The sequence below is a fragment of the Micropterus dolomieu genome, linkage group LG21, assembly GCF_021292245.1.
Source record: "Micropterus dolomieu isolate WLL.071019.BEF.003 ecotype Adirondacks linkage group LG21, ASM2129224v1, whole genome shotgun sequence".
Classification (NCBI taxonomy): domain Eukaryota; kingdom Metazoa; phylum Chordata; class Actinopteri; order Centrarchiformes; family Centrarchidae; genus Micropterus; species Micropterus dolomieu.
The window spans coordinates 31,461,688-31,475,410 of NC_060170.1; the positions used below are offsets into that span (position 1 = coordinate 31,461,688).

Genomic DNA, 13,723 nt, shown 5'->3' on the forward strand with positions numbered 1-13,723 from the left:
TTGGAACCTCAACCAAAAAAAGGGTACCGGGTACTATCTATCCTAGATCTATCCACTATGGAAAACCAAAACATAGCAGGTAGAGTTGAGATCAGCTGTACCATGCAGTGGAAAAGCCCTATATGTGTCTCCCCGGCTTGCTTTTGTCCTATTTCTTTGTGCAGGAGCTCCATTGTCATGCATGGCTTTTGTCTTGTGTGATGAATGTTCATCAGGTTTTCATCTGAGCGGTCGCCAGACCTTGAGGCAGCAGACCGCCATGAGATCAGCAGAGATCTCCAGTGGAGGGTAAGAGAAGGGACAAAGCTTTGTAGGAACTGGTTTCTCTTTGGCTCAGTCGATGTTTAACAGGCAAATGAGAATAACAATAAGAAGCAGTGTCACAGCTCACTGCCGGGAGCAGCCCTCACATGCTATCCCGTAAATGGAGTTAAAGAGGGCACATGAACGTAATACAGTGAAAGTCTGAGAAGTAGATTAGGCATTAATAGGTAAATCATGGTGAAATACATCTTTGCTGTTGACCCCTGTGTTTGTGCATTTAGAATAACATTTCCCCAGAGGAAATGGGGCATTGCAGCAAAAAGAATTGTCGCTGCCGTAGATGCAGGCTACAAAGCTGTGAAACCTAAGACAGCCGGCGAATTAATCCTTCCCGGTGGCTGCCAGTTATGAAACACACAGAGAGGAGATCACTGGGAAAAGGTCAACACAGAGAGGCTTTGATTTCCACCTCTTCACAACACCCGCCGTTATGAGGCCAACATAGAACAAGGGGATACCGTTTCTACGCTGACAGTGGTTCACTCAATCACTTAAATTCCTTTGTGTGCTGTATTTTCTCCTGTTTTCCTCTCACGTCACATGTGTTCTGATCTCTGGCTTTGAAGTTAAAAGTATTTCAGTTCAGGGTAGTTTCATTAATTTCAGATGTTTTCATGTTTATTGTTACATAGTGTTCAAATGGTTAAAAAGAGAAGATAATGTGGTTGTTAGCTGAATTGACAATAATTTGAAAGCTTGCTCTTATCACTTAACAGTTCTCAGTATATCTCTGAATTTTCTTAGATTGAAGAGTCAGCTTTCACCCCCAGCGACCAGAGGACCTTTGTGGATTTAAAAGATCCCCAAGAGCAGCTCACAAAGGCCTCCACGCCTGAAGGGCCTGAGGCGGGCCAGATGTTTGGTGCCACTCCCAAGGAGGGTGTTCCCAGCAGTGACGTGCAGACTGTGAGAGCATCCTTGTTTGAAAATGTTGTGGAGAGGCACAATGTGCTGGTGGTGGACGAGGGCAAGCCTGTAAACAAGGCGAAGGATTTGTTTAGAAGCCTGTCATTTAAGGGAGGAAGTAGTGAGGTTGGTGGAACTCTGGTCACTGCCACCTACAAAGAGCCCATATCTCCATCAAGCCCTCTGAGGGTGTTACATGCTTTTGACACTGTGCCGGCAGTGGAGGAGAGCAGGGCAGTGAGTGAGGACATCCAATCGGCTCAGCGGGAAGATAAGGCCATGACACTACGCTCCAGGCGCTCAGAAGGGAGCAGACCCGTGGCAGAGAGGACTGGTTCAGCACGCAGTGAACCAGCTGCGGCTGTGACGCTAGAACAGCAGCCACGATTTCTGAGAGTCGGAGCTTTGCAGAAATGGACCACTACAGATCTTGATCAAGAGGCAAAGGAATTGCAACCTTTGGATAAAGACAGAGGCAAGCAGAGAGAGGCGGAACGGGAGGAAGTGGCTGCAGCCCCTAAACGTTTCAAAATGCTGCCGGCAGAAGAACAGCAGAAACCCAGGGCAACCTACTTTGCTTTGACTGGACAAATTCAGGAGCCAGGTTCTCCTGTCAATGCAGCGACAAGAATAGGGGACACGACTGTGCCCTTTGACTTCTCTGTGAGGTCTGCACTGGACAGCTCTCAAGGGAGGATTGTTCCACTAAGGAGGAATCCGTCATTAGATAAAGCTTTTGGACAAACCTCTCAAGATCAAGTTGAGGAGTTGATGATGAGGAGTCACATGTCGCACGGGGAAATTAGATCAGCGCTGGAAGGACAGACGACAATGGAAATGATGGAAATTGAAAAGATAAGAGAACTTAAAATGAAAGAGACTGAGAGGGAAAAACAGAGACAACTGGAAATGGAGAGAGAAGCACATTTAGAATTTGCACGAATGAAGGAGAGGGAGATGCAAAGAGAATTTGAAAGGCAAAGACAGAAAGCCTTTGAGAGGGAGAAGCAGGAATTTGAGGAGAAACAACGTGCACTGGAAAGGCAGAAACAGATGGAGCTTGAAAAACTGAAAATGCTAGAATTGGAGAAAGAGAGACTAAGAGAACTGGAAAGGCAATGGCAACTTGAGAAAGAAAAACGAGAATTGGAGAGACAGAGAATGATTGAAAGAGAGAAACTGCGAGAGCAGGAAGTGGAAAGACTGCGTGAACAGGAGAGGCTAAGACAAAAGGAGGAAGAGAGGCAGAGAGAGCTGGACAGGGAAAGACAGCTCCTGGAAATTCAAAGGGAGAAACAGAAAATGGAGGAGCTGGAGAGGATGAAAGAGCTGGAGAGACAACAGCTCTTAGAGTTTCAAAAACAGAAGCAGAAAGAAAAGGAGAGGCAGCAGCTCATGGAGCTCGAGAAGCAGAGGCTTAGAGAGAAGAAGGAGAGAGAGGAGGCTGAGAAAATAAAACAGATGGCATTAGAGCAGGAAATGTTAAGAATGAAAGAGCTTGAAAAAGAAAGGGAACGACAAAGGGAGATGGAGAAGGAGCGTCAGAAAGAGATTGAGAAGGAAAAGCTGGAGAGACAGAGACAAAAAGATTTAGAAAGGGAGAGACAGAGACAACTAGATATTGAGCGACAGGAATTAGAAAAACAGAAGCTCAGACACCGAGAACAGGAAAAGGAAAGGCAGAGGAAGGAGTTGGAGAGAATTAAAGAGATGGAGAGAAGACAGCTCTTGGAGTTTGAAAAGCAAAAGCAGGCAGAGAGGGAGAGACAACTAAATTCGGAGCTTGAGAAATTCAGACTGAAGGAGATTATGGAAAGAGAGGAGGCAGAGAAAATGAGACAGATAGCCAAACAGTATGAAGCAGAAAGGCAGCGTCTAAAAGAGAAGCAGAAGAAAGAGGAACAGGAGAGGGCATGGTTGGACTCCTCTCCTCTCAGGCCTAAAGTGGTGGATCTGGACTCGGTTCTCCGAAAAGACTCGTTTTCCAAGGCTACTCCTCAGCGCAGTGACTTTGCAACACGATGGAAGGAGCCATCTCCGAGAGCAGAAGAGTCCTACAGACCTGCTATCCTTGACATAGACTCTTTCACATCTCAAGCAATGTTCTCTCCCAGTAAAGACGTGCTTCCTGTTTCTGGTATTCAGGGTGTAGATGCTGGATTTGGAGCTAGATCACAGCCTACACCTGAGAGAGATGTTAGCTGGAAGGTGCCTGCACAGACCTCAGGAGGTTTCACAAGCCCAGTATGGACAATGTCACCTCAGGACCCGTGGGAGCTGCGGCCTGTTGAGATGTCTGTGGACAAACCTGTGGCTGAACCCAGAAAACAACCACCCAAACTCAGCCCAGAACAGCTCAGCCCGGACGAATGGCTCCCAGCTCCACAGAGGCACTGGTCTGCCGTCCTGGATGAGCCACTGCGTTTGGCCCCTATTCCCAGGACAGAGGACAAAACCGCAGGCTCTCCAGGTGGAGTCCCCATCAGCGCTACTGCAGAGCAGATATGGATCCCCAGAGAGTCACAGCCTCAAGACAGCAGGGGAATGGTCCGGGGCCACAGGAGAGCACAGGGATCTCAGGTGAGTCAGAGATAGACATGAAATGCTATCAGAGGCACAAAATTTCATGTGGATAATGTTTTCATTTAGTACCGGAGTCTCAGTACGTTCACATCAAACACTACAAATGTATTTAGAGATTAAAATTAGAGGTGTGAACCAAGAGGTTAGATCATGACGATGTACTATCACCATACATGATGATGTTATTATTAATGTTAGCTAAACCATAATTCTGCTCCTTGTGGGACTTGAGCAAGTGAAAGATTGACCATGGACACGTGGGCTTTGTCTCTCCAGTTCTAAAGTACTAAAACACATATACGGCTCGTCCAGAGACCTGCTGCCTATGGCGGCTTTGGGCATCTGGGGCCGAGCAAAGGGCTGCATAATCATTTACACAGTCTAGGTTTCTATGTTTTGGGGAACAGAGATCCTCTCTCGGCCTTGAATGTACATTCCAGGAGAGGAGAGGATCAACAAGACGGGGAAAACACCAAAACAATCTCACAGCTCTGACCTAAACCCTAGTAAATGTGGACAGACCAACATAAGGAGTATAGAAGAAGGAAAGGTTAAGGATAAAAAACATAATACATCTATATCTATAAGCCTTAACAATAATAGTAGTAGTAGTAGTAATAATAGTAAAAGAACATACATAAAAGATTAAATGTAAGAGGACACAATTTTCTGCCATAACATGTCTCATTTCGATTCTTCTGTTAGTAGATGAACATGCAGTGCACTGTGTACACTATGGGCCAGATTTACTAACATCCTGAATAAAGAGTACTAAATTGTGTGTGCATTGTAAAATATTGCACGTGCAATTGTAGTACCAGTTATGGATGATTAACTAAGAATTATTGCGTAGATGACAACAGGTGCAAACACAGTGGAGGTGGCTGTATTTAAATGAGGGTTTTGCGTGTTTGAATGGTTTCCGCCATGGAGAGTCTGGAGGGAAAACAGCCACTGCGTAAAAAATTTGGGTTTTTTTTGATCCAGTGCTTCCTGAGTATGTGGAAATCGTATGTACCTGCCCATCCTGCCTAACATTGAACTAAGTACTTGGGACAGCACATCTGAAAAACTGTTTTGGGAAACCCCAGCAGAAACGGCATGCTGGAATGACCCAGATGGGAGGAAATGCCAACAGATCGTGCTTCATCCAGCCAGAGGGAACAATCACCGACCGGTCGCTCCGCGATCTCCTGTCCCTGGCCCTGTACGCCCCATTCCCTCTCCGATACCCTCCGGCTGGATGAATTTTACGCACTACTGCAGCTGGGGGCTCTCCGCAGCAGCACGCAACTTTGTAAATTCTTCCATCTCACGGAGAAAAGAAGTCAAGTCGAAACGAAATTTGCTTTATTGGCATGAATGTTAAGCCAACAGTATTGCCAAAGCTTCAAGGAAAATGGGGGAAAAAAACAATTATTTCATCAAATAAATAGAATAATTTTATTTCTAAATATTGGATATAGAATAATAATATCTAATATTTTTATCTTCTTTCATTATGGCTGTGTCTCCTCACAACAATAACAGCAGCCATCTTGGCGGTTTGCACCTTCCTTTCAAATGTATTAAATACAGATGCTGTTGCACTCGACCCCAATTGTCACCTGCCAAAATATCTGTTTGTGTATCATGAGTGTTTAGAAAATAAACCCACCAAGAGAAAGCAACAAATTGTAATTAAATGTAGTTCTGAATGGGTTCAGTCAAAATGATGATTTGGCATATGAATCTCTCTCACAGGTTCACGGTACACTCCAGCATGGTAGTGGACAACTATTAAGGAAGATGTGTATTAGCTGATGAGGAGCTCACTTTGGTCCCTTTTGTGTTGTTAGGAGCTGAACCGGATTCGGTCTCGCAGCATGTGCCGGCGATCAGTCCCTTCAAGCAGTGCTGTGGAGGAAAGCCTTACCAGGATGAGGAGTCGCAGCGCCCACAGAGAGCAGGGCCGCCACAGCTGGGTGAGTCAGGCTGCAGGTCTCAGTCTTCAGTAGCTGCTTCAGTTTGACAGTTTGCTGTGATCACCGCTGTTTTCATTTGGACTGTTTCTCTCACAGCTCTGTGGAGACAGGAAGGGAAATCTGTACTGCACTTTGTCCTGTTAGAGGTCGGCTGTGTGTGTGTGTGTGTGTGTGCGCGCAGTGTTTCTCACAGGATTTTATGGACTATGGTGGGTGGGCCTCAGACCATGGACTTTTTGTACATTTTAAAATTAAATGCATTAATCAAATGAACTTCGAGATCAAAATTTAGTGGCTAGATGTATGAAGAACTTTGCGTTCTTGTAAACAGTTTGATCATAAACACATTGTACAGATAGAAATGGTGATGACACAGCAAAAAAGTCAACAAATTTATTTAATGTTTTCCCAACAAGTAATTAAAAACTTTTGGACACAAGCAACTAGGGCTGGACAATAAAACAATAACCGTAATTATCGCGTTGTAATTTTTAATAATATAACAAATGTTCAATAAATATTTGATTTTATTCACTTGAATCATAGACAAATTAGGACTTTGTTTACATTAAGATGTTTATTTAGTTGAGGAAAAAGTACTGAAAAAAGCTTTTTATTAATTTTGCTCATTTTATAATCCGATTTGTGAAGTGATCCACTGTTTGCTTAAAGTTCTCCGGTGTCGAATTCCAGCGCGGGGCGTTTCTGTATTCGACAGTATATAAATATGCCAGTGGAAATTATTCTTGCAGTTTTTTGAGACTGTTTTTTGTGATATGTGTGTGTGTGAAGCGCCAGTCTTCCTTTGCATAATTCAGAGCTGCCAACTCTCATGCAATTGAGACTTTTCACACGCCCTCACGCCATACATCAGTTTTCTCACGCATTGGAAAAAATAATGTAACGTCCACCCAGCTGATGCGACACCGGCGGGCGCTGACAGCTGACATCAAGCGAACCCAGTGAGTGGCGGACAGTTTGTGGTCGCATAAAGTAGCTGGTAGAGTTTTGCAATAGAAAAATGTATAATCTGAAAGCACAGCCTGGCTCTGTTGGTAATGTGAGCTGCACAGAGCTGCTGAAGTTACCATGTGGATTTGTGGTGAAGTGTTTTCAGTTAGTTTTGTTTATCACAGGTCTCATCTAAACAGTCCCAAACGGGTTCTGTCATAACAGCAAAGCAAGTAATGAACAGCAGTTTATAGGGCGGGGAGATTTAGAAAAATATTATGAATTGTAATTAAATGATGGCGTTATTCTCATAAAAAGCTTTCTGGAGATGTCAGATTACACTGATATGTGCAATAGGTGCAAACATTTTTGAAGATTCAGTCTGGGAGTTTCTAACTGAATTAAAATGTATTTATCCTTGCGGTGAAAAGGTGCCACATTTAAAGAGGAACTTCCCCAAACACAGACACAAAGAGGAGGGAGGACTAAATGATGAAAGAAAAAGAAATACAGAATGCTTGAAAGCCTACTGAACTATATTCTGTATTCTTACACTTTTGCTTATTATAAACTATATTATTCCATACATTCTCCAGAATTAAAAGAAATCCAGCCTCTGGGGGGGAAAACTCTTAGGTTTGGTAGGGCTATCATGTCTGGAGGTTGGTAAGTATCCTGATCACACTGATCTGACCATGAACATCGACTTGGCTTTTCATCTACACATATATGCGGCTGTTGAAGTCCTGAGGATTAAAGAGCGAGGACCCCGACCCCTTCGGTGGGATATGAAGGCCTAAAATGAACCGACCTCCAAAACCGAATCTCACTCCGAACTAAATTGAAAAGTTGGCAGCTCTGACAGTTGGTAACTCGGCGTCTCTGTCGGTGTATACACGAAAGAAAGGGGACTGGCACTTCACTACTACGTGGACACTGATTGGTCTCTGTAGGCTGTGAACAGGGCATGGAAGTTTCTATGGGGTCAATTAAGGTGTCACTTTTTTGTTTACATGCTAACTGCAGTCTGTGTGTATTTATTGATATAATAATGCGTTTTGGACTAAATATTTTACTGGATTGGATCGTCTGGACCTTTGCCAACGTAACAAGGCCATTTTTGTCAGAATGTAATCCACCGGTAGACTACGGCTTCACAGAGTGGTGTCAATTCTGATGATAGGCAGTGCTTGAAGTGGGCCTCCGATACCAGAGAAAGTTACTTCTACATTTTACCCGGGACTTTTCTTGCGTACCGGTGGACTCTATGTGACGCTCATCCGTTCTCGCCCTTTCATCTAATCTCTGTCGGCAGAAACGGAGCAAGTAGAAGCTCGGGTGCTCGAAAGTTGCTGCAGCGGTAACTTTTCGTGAACCGAATATCACAGCCTGAATGGGGCGGGACATTAAAAAAGTTTGAGGGGCTACAGCAAACTTTTAAAATGTTGAACACGTTGTTCTGCATGAATGGTTATTGACGAGTTATTACTTAGCATTAACTAATTAGAGAAAAAGCACCATGTAATTTAGATCTTTTATTTTCTTACAGAAGGATTTAATAAATGAAAAGCTATAGAAATGAAACTGCTGTGCAACTGGAATTAATATTACACTAGTGGTAAGCTTTATAGTATAATATAGTACTGGCCAATACACCCTGCCCCACTGGAATGGTGTGTACCAGTAGGGCTGGGCAATAAAACAATAATGATAATTACCACGAGATCATTTTCCTCAGTAACAATATGACAAATGTTTAATATATGTTTGCTTTAATTCATTTGAATCAAATCAGCACTTATATTTTCTATTAAGATATTTTTTGTTGAGGAAAAGGGACTGAATTTTATTTTATTTTTTACTTAATCATAATAGTTTTGAATGTTTTACCTCAGATTTGTTAAGTGATCCACTGTTTGGGGACATAGGGGCTCACAAATGTTTCACGTCATGTCACGTTTCAACACAAAGTTACGCTCTTGCCCCCTGCCCTCCATCTATGTCGGAAACCCCGAACACATTTCAGGCACAGAAAATGTCTTGCTTTAAGCCCTGTTACTGCACTTAAACAAACGGTGTTGTGTCCTCAAAAGAAAAGTGGTCGTCTCGAGTTGGATGCCAAAGTGTGTGAGCGTGCGAGAAGTTTTTTAATGTTATTATGAGAAGCGTGAAAATATTAGTGAGGAACATGTCAGACTGTGGCGGGGCGCCATAGTCTCTGTAATTAATGGGAAACACTTGTGTGTGTGTGTGTGTGTGTCTCGTGCATTGAAATAACAGACCGTAGGTAGAAGTGGATTGCAGTTAGTTGACTTAACGTTGACAGCTGAATGCTATCTGTGCTCCGGTAATATAGAGGCCGTGACTAATGTTTGTGGCCTGTGGCGGTTAATGAGTACATGTTCCCGCTTCTCATTTATCAGAAGCCTGTCAGCATGGCTCAGGGAAAGTTGGGAAGTGAATTGGCAAGCACACATATTTGTGTGTCTGTGTTCCCTGGTGCTAAATGGTTATACCTGTTAATTTAACCTTGTAGTTTACATCTGTTGTTTATTGTTTTAGAAATTGGTAGACTACAGTTTGTTTGCATATGTGCAGCTGTTCACATTACATATACACATACGTATATCTTCTGTATTCAGGCGGGTACAGTGTTCACCAGAGATGCAGGGTTGGGTTCAGGTGGCTCTTTGTCATTTAGACTGTAATTGTAGGGCCAGTTTGAAGGCCTATACTTTGAAGCCAGAGTTGCAGTATATTGTGCCTCTTAATTGCACACTGCAGTGATACAGAGCTCCAATGAAGTCACCATTAGTTTAAGATCACTACCACCATCTAGTGGTTGTGTTTCAGCTTGTGAGTTGTCCCCTTTCCTGGTGTCAGACTGGTTCCTCGTTTTTTGCTTTGAAAGTAGCTCGAGTTACAGTCGCGTGAAGTCTGAAACTGCTGTGCCGCTTTGAAAGGAGGCAGTAGTGGAGTAAATTACAATAGTTCAGTCAAAAGAAATATCAGAATGGTTTGCATTACACTTTATAATCCCCTCCTCTCATTGGTTTCACATCTGGGAATGTGTGAGTAGTATATTTTAGACGCTGCACATTGTTGTATTATTAAGTATGTGATCACTTCTTTAACTGCAGGAAAAATGTGACTGTGATTATTTGTTTTACAGACATTTGTAATTCAAGTACCTGCTCTACAGGTACTCAAAACGAGGGCTAAGCGATTTCATTATTTTAGTAATCGAGTATTCTACACTTTATTTCATCGATTTCATTATGTAATCTGAAAAGAAATACTTTTCCTTGGCGCCCCCGGTACCGGGATCAGCTGTCTAACTCATGTCACTGTAACTTTACAACCTAAACTCGCGGACTGACCGGTCGGAGAACAATAACCACAAACACACATTTATACATTTACATTAAGAATTGTGCTTTACCTTTGCAAGCCCTCATGTCCACTAGCGATTACGATTTACTTTAAATGTTAATGTTACCTTCGGGTCTGCTCCATGGACTAGACCGGATGCTTTCTGCTCTGATGCTGAAGCGTTGTCGTCGTGCTGTTGTGGTAGACTAGTTATTTTTTACAATAGACAGACTGTACAGACTTTTTGTTTTCCTTCTTGCTTGAAATGATCCCATATTTTGGACACTGTCATTTTCTCTGGCCTGTTTCTTCTTCGTCCCTCGTTATTTTATCTCTCTTCCACTATTTTGCAATCGGCACCATCAAATCATATATATTCACTTGTTCACAGCGTCAGCTGTTGTGCAACAGTAATAATCATCCGTGCGAAACAGTGTGCTGTATATAGTTATATGGATTAAACAAAGCTTTTTAGTATTAGTGTTATTCAAGTTTATCCATGAATCGTTTCAGCCTTACTCAAAATATGTTTTTGGATTCGTACCAAGTCACAAAAACATATTAAGACTGGTGTGATATAATCATATTGTTATTAGTATATATTAACAAAGCTAGACAACAACAACACCAAAAAAATTAACACTTATTTAGACAGAATTACAAGTTGAGAAATTTACAAATAATGTTTAAAGCCAAAATCTTTCAGTATTAGCAGATTAAGATATTATTCATTTCAACATTGTATTTACTGGCATCATCAGACTCATGGATGAGATCATAGTTCTGTGGTCACATCACTGGTTTAAGTTGGAGGGTGTGAGGCTGTTGATTGCGGCAGAGCAGAGATGAGCGCCAGGCTGAGCGGTGTGTTGTACATGTGGTCATGCTGCCTGACTCCACACTGCCTCTGGGTAAGTGACAGCACAACTCTTTTATTACCACCGTTTCTCTGTAAGGTGCTCTTAACAACACACTGAATGTAGGTTACGCTGAATACCGTCTGTACTTTAGCTACTCCCTATATCATCTCCTTTGCGTTGTCGCTGGTTGTGTTTCTGCACATAGATTCATGATGTCAGCAGCAGAGGGGAAGTAATGAGCAGTCTTGAGTCACTTCCCAGAAGGTGACGTCTAGTATAAGGAGGAAATTTATGGAAATTCAGTAAGCTGCGTCTTGTGACTTGTAACTCTACCTTTGTCTTGTCTTTTAGTAAAGGTGTGGTTCATGATAAATGTTGGAACTAGTACTGCTACTAACGATTACTTTCATAGTCTATTAATCTGTCGATTATTTTCTTGATAAATGGATTAGTTGTTTCGTCCATAAAATGTCCTCCAAATGGTGAAACATGTCTTAAGTGTTTACCAAAGCTCAAGATGACGTCCACAAATGTCTTGTTTTGTCCACAACCCGAAGATATTTAGTTTTCTGTCATAGAGGAGTAAAGAAACCAGAAAATAATCACATTTAAGAAGCTGAAATTAGAGAATTATTCCTTTTTTTTCAAAGAAATTACTCACACTGATTAATTGATTATCAAAATAGTTGGTGAATAATTAAATGGTTGACAACTTATCAATTAATCATTGCAGCTCTAGTTGGAGCGATGTTACGTTTTTGGATGATTTAAAAAAAAAAAAAACCTTTATGCTGCTACTAATTATTATTATTTTGACCATTGTTGCATTAGTTTTTAATTGCTGTTCTTATGCTTTATATCTAAATGAGGCTAATGTGACGTCATCAAATTTCTTTCTTTGTTCTACCAACTTTTCAAAGCCCAATTTGCGATGAGAAAAGTAGCAAATCCTTAAGTTTGAGAAGCTGGAACCAGCAAGCAAGACTTTTTTTTTTGCGTAGGTAATGTTTAACATCTTATTGTAAATTTCTACTTTTTTTATTTTCTGCCGATCTAATATTAACACATTTTAGTAATTTTGAGGAATATCTCAACCTAATTATCATATTGAAGGGACAGATGCAATATGAGTAAATCAGCTTTTTCAGGCTGTATTACCTTCTCCTTAATTGTCAAAATACCCAGATAGAGGCAGATGTTTTCAGGCTGAGGAGTACGTGAGAGAGAGGTCTGTTTGTGTACTGTTGAAAACTGAGAACCTCACAGCAGACTTGCCTTTAGCACTACAAACAAAAGTTAACCGGATTACCTGTAGGGGGCATATGTGATCAGGAATACAGCCTGGATGAGCCCCTCTGTCCCAGTTTGCTCTCGGGTTAACGCTCTGAAGTGGGTCTAGAGTCGCCTGCTGTGGCTTTATTTACCAGTTCACTGGCACCATATAAGAGACCTGTTTAAGTTGGTAGCAGATCAGAAAGTGTTTTCTGATCTCTTCTGTGGTGTGAGATTTAAACAAACATTCACTCGGCTGACGAACTGGTTGGTAAGCTTATAATGTCACACCCACCTGTCTTTTCACTCTTCTCTCTCATGCGCGTCTAATTGATCTATTTATAGTTTTCTCTTTTACAGGACGGTGCACTCATTTCTATCTAATTATGTCACTCCTTTTAATCCCTACTTTCCCTCCAGCTTTCCCTTTCTGTTTTGAATGGAGATGCTGTGTAATGTCGACATTCGCAGTATATCTCTTAGACGTTTGCTTCTCTGTCCCGGCTGTGACACTTCACTGACTTGCCCTGCAGCTGAATCAGGCTGAAGCGACAGAGCGCCGCAGAACATATATCACCCTCCCCTCTCCCTCCAGCTCTGAATCAGGGACCTCCCATTCTGTTTCTCTCTCTCTCTCTCTCTCTCTGACTCGGCTCCACACTCCCTCTCTCCACCCAGTTTCTCCTTGACGGTGAGTCCTATAGCGCTGAGCACAGAGAACAGCACTTCTGACGCATTTTCTCCTACCTGCCCGTACCTGCAGAAAAAGGCGAGGAGGGAAACATTTTTCTCTGTTTCCCCCTTTTCCCCTCTGGATTTGACTTCTCTGCCACAGTACACCCTCCTGTTTCCTCTGTTTGGCACTGCGTTGGTTGCACTCTGGTTTTCCTTATGGAATATGAATGACTACAGCAGCTTTCCTGCACCATTTGGCCCTGCAGCTTTTTGCCAGAAGGTAGCACAATATCGGGCACCATGGGAATGTAGCCTTGTTGGATGGGTGGATTTTTCAACTTTTAACCTGGGCCTTGTTTTGGAGGACATGCATCAGCAGCAGCAGCTCTGGGAGAGCTGTCAGGTCAGCTGTATTTGAGACTGGGATCAGGACAGAGAAGATCTCTACCTGGAGAATTGGCAGAGGTGTCACAGAGCATTGTTTGAAAAACAACTCTTATTATTAGCAGAGTCGATCTATATGAAATAGTTGAATGTTGTGCCAAACATAAATAGTATGGTGAAGATGTGATTCTTCTTGCTCGTCATTTCTGTGCTTGAGTAGCTGTTTGTGCTTTGTGGGCTTGAAGCCAGAGAAACATGGCTGAGAAACCTGTTGGTAGATAGCTAGAGCCGTGCCTCATAGACTAGTGCCCTCTGATAGTTAGTGCTGGCCTTATACAACCTTTACGTGGCTGCTTGGTTGGTGTGCCAAGCAAATCACAGCTAGCGTATCTTGCATGCATTGAAATAGACATTAGAAAGCTTCACGATTCA

At 42.5% G+C, this 13,723-nt stretch overlaps 1 protein-coding gene across 3 annotated transcripts in view; it reads left to right on the forward strand.

Moving 5' to 3' along the window:
* The window catches only part of si:ch73-138n13.1 (calponin homology domain-containing protein DDB_G0272472), a 34,764-nt gene that overhangs the window by 6,381 nt on the left and 14,660 nt on the right, over positions 1 to 13,723 (forward strand). For all 3 annotated transcript variants that reach the window (XM_046034478.1, XM_046034479.1, XM_046034480.1), the window contains 3 exons: positions 216 to 288; positions 1,069 to 3,810; positions 5,652 to 5,777. In XM_046034478.1, coding sequence (XP_045890434.1) covers positions 216 to 288; positions 1,069 to 3,810; positions 5,652 to 5,777 — 2,941 coding nt within the window. The remainder of the gene's footprint in view (positions 1 to 215; positions 289 to 1,068; positions 3,811 to 5,651; positions 5,778 to 13,723) is intronic.